Raw genomic sequence first — 12,675 nt, forward strand, 5'->3', positions numbered from 1 at the left:
AAACAGCTTTGTATAGCCCCTTGGGCCATCTATGCAAGTAAGAGGAAATACATCTACATCAAAAGCTACTCAGAAATGTAGAAAGGAGAAAGGAAGGACAACCCCAAACTTGGCTATGTATTTCAGAATAAAAGATAAAGCATGCTACACAGAGAGGAGAGGGGAAACATGAACACAATGAAGCCACTAGCAGAAGAAGAGTTTTAAAAAGGGGGGGTTGCCATAAAAATTTCAGTCTATGCTTTAAACCAACACTTCAAGATGGGCTGGGCATGGTGACTCATGCCTATAATCCCAACGATTTATGGGAGGCTGAGGAGGGAGGAGAGCTTCAGCCCAGGAGTTCAAGACCAGCCTAGGCAACATGATGAAACCCTGTCTCTACAAAAAATTAGCCAGGCATGGTGGTACGCACCTGTAGTACCAGCTATCTGGGAGGCTAAAGAGGGAGATCAATGGAGTCTGGGAGGTCAAGGCTGCAGTGAGCCACAATTATGACACTGCACTCCAATCTGGGCAACACAGTGAGACCTTGTCTCAAAAACAAACGAACAAACACAAAAACTTCAAGACGACTTCTGTTATTTTTGTTTTGATGTCTATAATAGGAGAAATAAAACATCTTCACAGTATAAATGTTCATCTGTCCAAACTCCTATGGAAGATCTTCCATAACCTAATGCCCAACTTAGGTGCACTGCTCCAAGATTTCTGGCTGAATTATCTAGCCCTGGGCACAAAATACAAGGGAAGCAGGTCGTCACATGATTCTGACCCTGAAACTTCCGCAACAGCAACAACTGCCGAAGTGCACACGTATCCAAAACTAGAAGGATGTATCCCAAAATGTGTAAGGTGCATCCAAAGAAACACCACTTACCATCGTTAGTGTAACCAGAATCCCTTTCTACTGCTTTCTCAGTTGTGTTTACTAACAAGATAACAAAAGGACTTTAAACATCAAAATCAGCTGGCATGGTGGCTGACACCTGTAATCCTGGAAACTTTGGGAGGCCAAGGTGAGAGGATCTCTTGAAGCCAGGAGTTCAAGACCAGCCTAGGCAACACAGTAAGACCCCTATCTCTCCAAAAAAAATTATTTTAATTAGCTGGGTATGGTGGCATGTGCCTATAGTCCTAGCTACTCTGGAGGATCACTTGAACCAGGAGCTCAAGGTTACAGTGAGCTATGATCATGCCTCTGCACTCCAGCCTGGGTGAAAGAGCAAAGACACTGTCTAAAAACACACACACACACACACACACAACAAAATAAAATCAACAGAAGGCAGGGATGGAGACAAGGATCCAGGCAGAAATGGAGATTCTGGCAGTCTAATGTAGACATTCTACTACTGAAAGATTCCCTTCTCCTTCAAAAAAAGACAGGCTAGTAAAACCCACTTACCCTAATACAAGTCTGGCTACAGCATAAGCCTAAGTATGTGGCAGCCAGTTAACACCTTAAAAGTGTCTTGCAGAGGACATAAGACCCACAAAATTTAAGACCTCCACTCTAAAAATGGCTTTTTTTTTTTTTTTTAAGACGGAGTCTCACTCTGTCACCCAGGCTGCAGTACAGTGGCTCCATCTCAGCTCACTGCAACCTCTGCCATGCTGCTTCAAGCAATTCTTCTGCCTCAGCTTCCTGAGTAGCTAGGATTACAGGTTCCTGCCACCGTGCCCAGCTAATTTTTGTATGTTCAGTAGAGGCAGGGTTTCACCATCTTGGCCAGGCTGGTCTGGACTCTTGACCTCGTGATCCACCCACTTCGGCCTCCCAAAGTGCTGGGATCACAGGCATGAGCCACTGTGCCTGGCCAGCTATCTTTTTTTTTTTTTTTTAAAGCAGGGATTGAGACTGCCAGAAACGACGTTTATTTTAACATGCTTCTCCAAAACACCTCTGGGCAACACTTTGGTGCCACTGCATACACAATTTTTGGAGCTGGGTATGATGAAAGAAACATTTGCCTTTTTAGCATAAAGCAAATATAAAGTTCCCTCTCTACCCTCCCTCCCACAGAAGAATAGGAAATTTCATGAATATATCTGTACATTTGCTTCTCCTAGTAGGGGAATAACTCTACCTAATCAGCAATACATATGAAAAGCAAACTCTCATGTGGAGGAATGCAGACAACTACAGTCACCTAAGCCCTGCCACTTGACTCACTTGATTTGCTTAAAACCATTTACAAAGAGGAGATGGGTTAGATTTTACTTCTCCTTTGCCTTATCATGAACATCTAAAGCAGTGAAAATTGAAACAGATCATATGGACAGTACCTTCCAGAAGTAGTATTGCCAGTTTAAGTCAAAGGCCTATGTTTGTGGAAGAAAGTTGCTCTACAGCGAAACCAAGAAAAAGTTTCAAAAGAATAGGTATGTAGCCCTTTAGCTAAAGAAAGATAAAGACCAAAAAATGATACGAAATTCCATCAATGGGAACTCTGTACTCTACCAATATTAAGGCAAACTCCATGTCTTCTTTGGTTCCACAGCCTGAACCTCTTGAACCCAAAAAGTGGGCAGGTGAGAAAGATGGCTGGTGACCTGGAAGGGGCTGTGCTTTCTGGGTACCACGATAGTGCAAGCATTACTGCCTACTTCCTTAGAGGCCTTCAAACAATAATTACTCTTGATTGCATTGATGCTTCTCTGGGCAATTTTCCTTGCCCACAAATCTGTTATAATAGTACTGAGATAATGTAATTTAAGCAGTCTCCATTTATTAGTATATAAGAGGTAGGCCAAGCAGACTAAAAACCAAGAGTTTAAGGGCAAGGAGATGCTTTTCCTTCTGCATGTTAACACACAACTCATTCCTAATCGTGGTGGCTCTAATCCAACTGACTAAAATGCTTTTCTCCCCAAGGTACTAAAGTGGTTACTTGAGAGAAGAGTTTAATCCAGCTTCTCCTGCATGACAAAGGGTTTTTTTCATCAGAAGATAGCTGACTTCAATATGGGCATTTACAATATCCCAAGGGGTTATTTTCATTTAAGAAATTTAGAAGAGACCACTCCTATGAGACTACTGTCCTTAGAACTTTTGGGGGCAAGTTCCTGTAGAACAGTAGCTCTGAAACCTAGGGTGAGAGACCCTGTAGGAATTGGACTCAACCTTATCCACAGAAAAATGAACAAGCAAAAAAATTTCACAAGACAGTTTATGGAACCAGGTTAAGAAGTTCTAGCCTATTGAGAGAGACTATAAAAAGGATTAAGGTCAGAGGGGAGCAGCATTCCCAGGGTCTAAACCAGGACTTGTTTCCTTCCCTTCTTTAACCAGCAAGAAGGAACAGAGAAGACGTACGTACCAGTGCAGGCTCATTGCTAAGGACTCAACAGTCTGTTCACTGGCAACTTTGGCTTGGGAATTTCCATTCAGCCTACAAATTTTGTGTAAGAACCACACTGCCGATCTCATCTTCTTTGCTTCCCCTGTCCCTTCACAGGTGTCAGACCTGCCCTGTGGTATGAAGACTCTCAGAGCATTCCTGCTGCCTTCTGTCTCCCTTTGTACTTCATAGGCATTTTTTCCTCTTGTACTTCTAATCCTATCTTGGGATCACTTCTAGGAGAACTCAAACCACACACCTGCACTGCTGCAGTTTTCACAGCACCTTTACACAGGGCCGTAAGGAAGGGACCTTGGAGTCTCACAGCTCTCACTCCAGTACAACACTAAAACAGAAAAATTTTACCCAAGACAATTACTTCTTAGATCTGCCCAGTGGGATGAATCCCTCAGAACCAAAAAGGCCAACGATTTTCTTGTTTCACAGACACCATCAGTAGTTTTAAAGATTTCTGTCCTTAGGTCTGAGACAAGACTCACAAAGGATGAGTGCCAATGATATGGGAGAAATAGGTATGTTGGGTCAAATCAGTAAGGCATGATGTAGAAAAGACCTTACCTTTGTCAGGTCTGAAAATATAACACTGATTCATCTAGAAACATCTTTTGTGTTTATACAACACTAAACATGGAGCTATACATCCACAACTGAGGTCTGGGAGAAATCAGAGTTAGGGCGAGCAAAATCAAGCCAAAACAAAAATCCCAGGCCAAAGCAAGAGTGACCTTTTGTATTCACAAGACAGGTTCCAACAACAGCAGGAGGCTCAGTTAAGTCAGCCACTGGGAACTAGTGTGCAAATGCTCTCTTATTTCAGTGTCACAACCACCAACCTCAGTACCAGCAGAGGCTTTTAGTTTCGGAGTAGGTGAGATTCTGAGGTAAAATACAAGGGACCATGTCAGAATCTAGCTACACGGTATCACTTGTCCTAAATCATCTCTGCTTCGCTGTTAATGCTTAGGGCATGTGCATTAAAATGACTGTATCAACCTGCCTTGTCCTCCCAGGAGGACATTTAAAGATCAACTCAGCATTATTTTTCAATCAGTATGGCGACAAAACATTGTTATAAAATAGGAAAGAGAAAGAGAAATATTTTTAGAGTTAGAGTTCCCCTGAAATTCTCAAAGAAAAAAATAACCACATGCTTTGTTTTGCAAGCTTCCCCTCCCCCTTTATTCTTGGTTTATAATGTTAAGCTCTTGGTGACAAAGAAGCCAAGCCCACTTAGCTACTTTATCAACACACCTAAAGCAAATCATAGTCATTCTTTGATTTTAACCAAGCATGACAACAAGGCCACTGAATAGCTTTCCAAACTACCAGTGCAGCGACACTACCTTGCATAGGCTGGTGTTAAATCAGCACTTCACAAATTGTGCAGGCTTCTGCCCATTTAGATGATCTCTCTATGCAGAATCGGCAGTCTAACACTGGCTCTCACAAGCATTAAAAATCATCACTCTGCTAACCCAACTCACTGTTCAGATGGGTCTTCTTGAATGCAGCCTTTATTACAACCTCACTGCTGCTTCCTACACTGAAGGAATACCATGTTTTTAAGTCAGGAGTTCTTCTTTCTCGCTTTATTGTAATCAGGGGGTCCTGCAACGACCCTGATGCTGTTACAAAGCACAGTGCTTTATAACAGTAAAGCTTCTGGAAAACCCAAACAAAAGACACGTCATCCGGTGACGTCAGCCTATATACAGTTCTGTGTGGTCGCAGCACATAAGCAATTCCATTCTTGTGCCATTTCTCGGAAAAGCTTTTCAGTAAATGCACTCATGCTGCTCCAGGAGCTCTTCTCTGCAACAAGCCACCCATCTGCCATCAACAAGTTAAGACCAAGAGAACTAACGGCTGCGGAAAGGAGACTGAAGCTTTGATTAACCAGCTGAGCAGTTAGAGGTGGAGAAATTTAATAACTTATATTCAAAACTGATTTAGGGATCAGAGGAATCACAGAAAATGAAACCAATGCTTTCCAGAGGAATATCCTAAGGAAAAAACAACTCATCCTGGTGGATTCAATTTTACTTGGAAAACCTGGGACACAGAAAACAGGAAACTGGTCAAAGGCTCCTACATGTTAGAGCCTTTTACAGACTCACTGCGTTGAGTCTAACAACCGCGACTGAATGCAGCCTCCAATGTGCTCAGAAGAATGGGTAAGTCTGTGCATTTATATGTCTTGTACATTCAACAAGGAATCACGCTTTTAAAATAAGCTACCGAATTCACATTTTATGAGGGAAATCAGTGTCATATTTTGGATTTTGAGGTTTAGGTAAAAGCATATATCGCTGATGACAGAGATATGTTTTATCTTCTTTTTAAATGGTTTAAGTTTTGGTCCAGTCATACCAATAAGGTTAATTTTTCTGCAGTAAATGAAAAATAAGTTACATGCAGTGAAATCTTTCGCTATAATGGTGGTGGTGGTTGTTTTTAATAGCCCATATGTTCTGCTGAAAAATATTCTATCTTCTTGTTTTCCTTAAATTATATTCTGCAGGCTTACATTTCAAGTGGCCATTAGGGGCCCCTATGCTGGCAGCAATATATGCAATGAGTATGGTTTTAAAAATGCTGCCTGCCCTGGGTATGGCGTGTCCACCCAAATGCCGCTGCGAGAAGCTGCTCTTCTACTGCGACTCTCAGGGCTTCCACTCAGTGCCAAACGCTACAGACAAGGGCTCTCTGGGCCTGTCCCTGAGGCACAATCACATCACAGAGCTCGAAAGAGATCAATTTGCCAGCTTCAGTCAACTTACTTGGCTCCACTTAGATCACAATCAAATTTCAACAGTAAAAGAAGATGCTTTTCAAGGACTATATAAACTTAAGGAATTAATCTTAAGTTCCAACAAAATATTTTACTTGCCAAACACAACTTTTACTCAACTGATTAACCTGCAAAATTTGGACCTGTCTTTTAATCAGCTGTCATCTCTGCACCCAGAGCTCTTCTATGGCCTTCGGAAGCTGCAGACCTTGCATTTACGTTCCAACTCCCTGCGGACTATCCCAGTACGCCTGTTCTGGGACTGTCGTAGTCTGGAGTTTCTGGATTTGAGCACAAACCGTTTGCGAAGTTTGGCTCGCAATGGATTTGCAGGATTAATCAAACTGAGAGAGCTTCACCTAGAGCACAACCAGCTGACGAAGATTAATTTTGCTCATTTCCTACGGCTAAGCAGTCTGCACACGCTCTTCTTACAATGGAACAAAATCAGCAACTTGACATGTGGGATGGAGTGGACCTGGGGCACTTTAGAAAAGCTAGACCTGACTGGAAATGAAATCAAAGCCATCGACTTGACAGTGTTTGAAACGATGCCTAATCTTAAAATACTCCTCATGGATAACAACAAGTTAAACAGCCTTGATTCCAAGATCTTAAACTCCCTGAGATCCCTCACAACCGTGGGCCTCTCTGGCAATCTGTGGGAATGCAGCGCCCGAATATGTGCTCTGGCCTCCTGGCTGGGCAGTTTCCAAGGTCGGTGGGAGCACTCCATCCTATGCCACAGTCCTGACCACACCCAAGGAGAGGATATTCTAGATGCAGTCCATGGATTTCAGCTCTGCTGGAATTTGTCAACCACTGTCACTGTCATGGCTACAACTTATAGAGATCCAACCACTGAATATACAAAAAGAATAAGCTCATCAAGTTACCATGTGGGAGACAAAGAAATCCCAACTACTGCAGGCATAGCAGTTACTACCGAGGAACACTTTCCTGAACCAGACAATGCCATCTTCACTCAGCGGGTAATTACGGGAACAATGGCTTTATTGTTTTCTTTCTTTTTTATTATTTTTATAGTGTTCATCTCCAGGAAGTGCTGCCCTCCCACTTTAAGAAGAATTAGGCAGTGCTCAATGGTTCAGAACCACAGGCAGCTCCGATCCCAAACACGACTCCATATGTCAAACATGTCAGACCAAGGACCGTATAATGAATATGAACCCACCCATGAAGGACCCTTCATCATCATTAATGGTTACGGACAGTGCAAGTGTCAGCAGCTGCCATACAAAGAATGTGAAGTATAATATCTACCTGTCATCAAAAATCACATCAGATAAGTAACCTATTTTACATAGTAGAGGCTAAATACATATCTAATTTTTACCAATGATGACATTAAGCCTAATTTTCCAAACTAAGTGGAGACTTAGTTTTTGAAGTGTTGAAGTATTTTTAATTTTTTAAATGAAACCATATTTTAAGTGTTAAATGAATCAATGCTCACATTAATTTGCACTCCTGTTGGAAAGTCTAAAATGCTTACTTCAAAATAAGAAATGTATGTAATTATATACAATCGTGTGTAAACCTTTACACTAAGGTCTCCATATGCTATTTTTTTCTACTGAAAACAATTTAGAAAGAAGCTATTGGGCAGAAACAGATACGGATCAATACCTGTTTGATCAATGCTCTCCATCCCATGTACCACAACTATCTTGCTGCTTAAAAGGAGACTTAGTAAAGTTCTCTTGTATGATAATTTGGTATTTACTCAAATCTTCAATCTCTTGCCAGTGTGGGAAATAGAATTTCATGTATGCTGAAGACTGGTAAATATTAAACATTCTTCTTCCAGAGTTTTTGCCTGGGTTAGTAGATATTATCAAAGTCCATATCATGAAATCAGAACCCTTTAATGTAATTCTAGTAAGCGGAGTGACTCGTTAATATATTTACACAATGAATCCAAGTGACTATGAAAAGGTCTCATTACCATGAAATCAATACTAAATAATTACACCGACTTCTTACACATTTCTCGTTTGACTTATAATGGACATGATTTTTGTGGCATTTAGACAATTGTTTTAAACTAGTATTAAATTGCCATTGTACTAATTAATGTACTAAATCCTATGTTTACATTAATATGTGAAAAAAGACAGAAAATATTTGAGATAAACAAGACAAACCGAGTCAATTTAACAATCCTGACGTGCTCCCTCCAATTTAAAAGCGCACACACACACACACACACACACATACACACACACACTTTCTCTCTCTCTCAACTATCATGATCAAAGATGCCTTGACAAAGGGGTTTAAACCTCTTTTTTTCTGCTTTTTCCTGATCTTCAAACCTCCAAGAGTCAAGTTAAAAATAATTGGCTAGCAACAGCCATGACACTGATTCTTACCGTATTACAAAGGAACCATGAAAAAAAGCACTTTCTAACTATTATATAATGAATTTTGATCTTTCAGTAAAGATACGCATTCACACTGTAAGTGTAGTTCAGTGTAGGTGAAGAAAACAGCATCACGGAGATGACTCTTATGGTAGAACATCTCGACATGCCTATGCAGCCACACAGTGGTAACTTGAAGGCAGCACGGAGGTGAGAGATTAAAAGGAAAGTCAGATTTTGAAATCTGACTCTCAGGTTAGCTGGAGTTACAAGGCAGCCAAGAATGATTATACACAATCTGCACCAAACAGGGAAAGGACCTGCTGCTGAAAAGGGAAGAGGGATAGATTCTCCAATGTAAATATAAACATTCCATAATTAACAAATGATAAGGATGCCACATTTTCATGCAGAAAAGAACCACAGGCATTTAGTTTCTTCTATTATGATTTCTATGGAAAACCTATTACATATTTGGAATTTAGATGCAAGCTACCCATTCACACAGAATTTTTCCATAAACATCGTTCCATATATTCAAAAAACTGTAAAATTACAGCACTAACTTGATTTTAGAAAATGAGCATTTCTTACAACTGCTATTTACTGTATGTAGAAAAAAGACATAAAACCTTAGAGAAAGCCACTACCATTTGCAAAGTTATGTTTTCCCCAACATCAACATTAATATGATATCCTTCATTCAGGGCATATTTTCTTCCCAGGATCAAACTGAAAACATGTTAAGGCTATAGTTTAACCCATAAGATGTAATCACGATTTTTCTTCTTTAATACTAAAAGATGGGTACCTTCGTACCCTTCACCTAACATCTCTCAGTAAAAAGCAGACAGATCACAAATAACAGTAAAAATGTGCTCTCTTTTTTAAGGTGGGCAGATTAGTTTGTCAAAGTCTCAGCCCAGTTCAATTCAGTTGATCTTGAGTGGTGAGTATTTCGTCTCTTGTTAAAGCAGACCCCGGGCTTGTCTGGGCAGAGACAGAAGCTGATTTAACAGCATAGAGCACAGCGCCCTACTTCCCCACAGACAGGCTGAATTAGAAGCCCCTATTACAAATAAGACCACCATGAGCTAAAATTTACCAACCCATTTATCAGGGCGACCATAGTCACAAATGTCAGGTGACAACTTGGTCACAACACAACTGTGTCCTGAGCACACAAGATTCCATCGGCCCTGAAGGACAGCAGAAGAGTATTTTCCATCATTTCAAACCACAACCAAAATTAAGAATCAGACTGCAGAATGGGTAAGAAATCCCCTTCCTTGGCTGGGAATCTCCACCTTAATCCTTAAAGGACCATAACTGGCAAAATCCTTAGTATACGGACAAAAGCAAATTGGAAAAGCAAGCCATTTACTAATTCAAAGGAACAGCATAGCCAAGGATAGAGAGGCATACTTTCCAGATGAAAAGAATCAAAATTTTTTGCCTTCCATATTTTTTGGGTAATGCCCCTTAAGAAAAGTGAATGACAGTAGTACCAAAAAGGTATTTTCCTTTCTCATTTAAAGCAAAAACTTCCTTTTTAATTGCCTGTAGAAGGCAAGATTTCCTTTCATTTTTGTCCATTTGTGTTTCAGAATCAGCACAGGTTTGAAGATTAGACTGTTAGTCATCTGTGTTTTCTTTACCAACTGGCTAGAACGGAACAGCATCACAGCAACGCTGCGGATCTTGGTTACACAGTGTCAAGGCTTTTGTTTTTTGGTGGGGTTTTATCCTCTTCACCACCACCACCCACTCCATTTTTTTCTATTTTTAAGATTAGGGGAAAATGACCATTAAGAACCAGAAAAATAATTAATCTCTCTGGAAAAGGGAAAGCTAAGGAAGACTATGATACCATACCCATCTAGAAACCAAGAATAGTTTGAAATCGTTTATATTCATTTCTGTAGCATGACAGGGATTTCAATCACCTTTCTGAAAAGAGTGGGCTGATAAACTTGCAAATCCACACACAACTCTGAGAATACTCACTGCCAGCATCAAAAAGCAAAGATACTAATTTTTTAAGCCAAAAATCTGTACTAACACATGTAATTTCTTAATGTGCCTAAGTTAATTTCTGTACCAATTCAATAAATGGAATTGACTGAACTTCCCAACGCCACTAATTATTAAAATCCATCTGCTTATTCTAATGCTAGTCACCAAGAGCCAGACTCCATCTTTCCAATAAAAATGAGCCCTATGTAGCACTAGGCTTGAATTCTAAAATTCAAAACAGGCAATTCATTTTCTTAAGGCACACTTCCTACACACAGCTATCAGGGGAAAAAGCTATAAATGTCCTGTTCTTTTTCTGAAGTGCGGATATCAATATAAAATTTGTTAAAGAATATTTTTAACAGCTGACTTACATGATCATTTTCCTAATACAGCAATACAGCGACAGACCTATCTGAAAAGTCTGTTTGGGGACATACTTTTCATATCTTATCGATTAAAGCCCTTGAGCCAGAAAAAAGAAAAAAAAAGAGAGACAATAAGGCCATCTATAGATAACTAAATATTTCTCTATCTAACCTGGGGCAAACTCATAGTACTTGAATAAGGCCAAAAACAAATAGAAAATGACTGCTTAAGTTTTCATTCTGCTATTGCAAACATTTGGAAACTTCTGCAACTCTTTCAACTAACATTTTTGTCCTTAGTGGGTTTTTTGTTGTTGTTGTTGTTTTTAAAGTCTGATATATGGAATGTTTGGTGAACCTTCCTATCAACACTGAGACTGGAAACTCAAAGTACAGTCCAAATACCTTGTGTTCAATCACCTTCAAGAGCCATTTTTCATTTTGGGTGGGAGGTGGGCAGATGGGTTGAGGGTGGGAAGAAAATACTATTATGCAGGGTGTTTGGGGAGTGGGGAGGGTAACATAAAAAGCAGTGTACAGGAAAGTTTTGTTATTAAAATTGTGTATACTGTAAAAAGTGAATGCCTTTTTTTTACTTTTCCTTGATAACCTATCCATTTTGACATGTGAAACTTGAAAAGTCATTTGTGACAGATATAGAAATCTTAAATGAACAGTTGTTTTGTTCCATGTTCCTCTACAATGTCAAATGTGTCCACTGAAAAAAGGGGCAGGTAATCACTACCTATCTTCATTCAGAGAGAGGCAAAACTAGGATAAGAAGAAAGTAAAGGTAAAGTGGTGGGAAGGGAGAGTGCCTAAAAAGCTGTCATGCAGTAAGAAGCTGCTCTGTCAAGAGCCTGAGCAAGTGGACAAGCAACTGTACCAGGCTCACAGGGCATGGAGTTGGCTGCCCCTCTGAATCCTCCATTACAGAGAACTGACACCACAGAGAGCTTCGGAGAGGTACCCAATTGCCTGTACCTAGCCAAGAGCGACTTGACCTCTACCTTGGGCGTTGGTTGACATCCATCCCAGCAGCACCTTGCATGCCACTCCTATAAGGGAGGTCCACAGGTGCTGACACACTAGGACCATGAGGATCCCTACATGAACTCCTCCACCCTGGATGCCAACTCAGTGAGTATGGATGGGAAAAGGAAGGGAAGATTTTAAACTACAGTTGACAGTTGAACAACGCTGGGGTTAGGGGTGCCAACCCCCCTGCTCCACACAGTCGAAAATCTGCATATAAGTTTTGACTCCCCCAAAATTTTTACTAATAGCTACTGCTGACTAGAAGCATTACTGATAACATAAACAGTCGGTCCATATTAAATAACACATATTTAATACTGTCAGTCAAAATAATACATATTTTGTATGTTATATGTACGATATATGGTATTCTTACAATAAATAAGCTAGAGAAAAGAAAATATTATGAAGATACTCATGGTGGGGCATGGTGGCTCATGCCTGTAATCCCAGTACTTTGGGAGGCTGAAGTGGGTGGATCACCTGAGGTCAGGAATTCGAGACCAGTCTGGCCAACAAGGCGAAACCCCATCTCTACTAAAAATACAAAAATTAGCCAGGCAACCTGGTATGCACCTGTAATCCCAGCTACTCAGGAGGCTGAGGCAGGAGGACTGCTTGAACCCAGAGGCGGATGTTGCAATGAGCTGAGATCATGCCACTGCACTCCAGTCTGGGTGACAGAGTGAGACTTCATTGTAAAAGGAAGG

General features: G+C 40.5%; 2 protein-coding genes across 5 annotated transcripts in view; one reads left to right on the forward strand and one right to left on the reverse strand.

The window, feature by feature from the left end:
- Window positions 1-12,675, reverse strand: part of CTNNA1 (catenin alpha 1) — a 177,395-nt gene that overhangs the window by 53,784 nt on the left and 110,936 nt on the right. The window lies entirely within an intron of this gene.
- LRRTM2 (leucine rich repeat transmembrane neuronal 2) lies at window positions 5,106-11,509 on the forward strand. Of its 2 annotated transcripts, none has more exons than XM_023195301.1 (2): window positions 5,106-5,539; window positions 6,315-7,811. In XM_023195301.1, the coding sequence occupies exons 1-2, from the start codon at window positions 5,510-5,512 to the stop codon at window positions 7,431-7,433; spliced, it is 1,149 nt and encodes a 382-aa protein (XP_023051069.1). In that variant the 5' UTR covers window positions 5,106-5,509; the 3' UTR covers window positions 7,434-7,811. The 2 variants fall into 2 exon arrangements, with proteins under 2 accessions (XP_023051069.1, XP_023051066.1); XM_023195298.2 differs by having other exon boundaries at window positions 5,109-5,539; window positions 5,887-11,509.

This window comes from Piliocolobus tephrosceles, chromosome 4, assembly GCF_002776525.5.
Source record: "Piliocolobus tephrosceles isolate RC106 chromosome 4, ASM277652v3, whole genome shotgun sequence".
NCBI lineage: Eukaryota > Metazoa > Chordata > Mammalia > Primates > Cercopithecidae > Piliocolobus > Piliocolobus tephrosceles.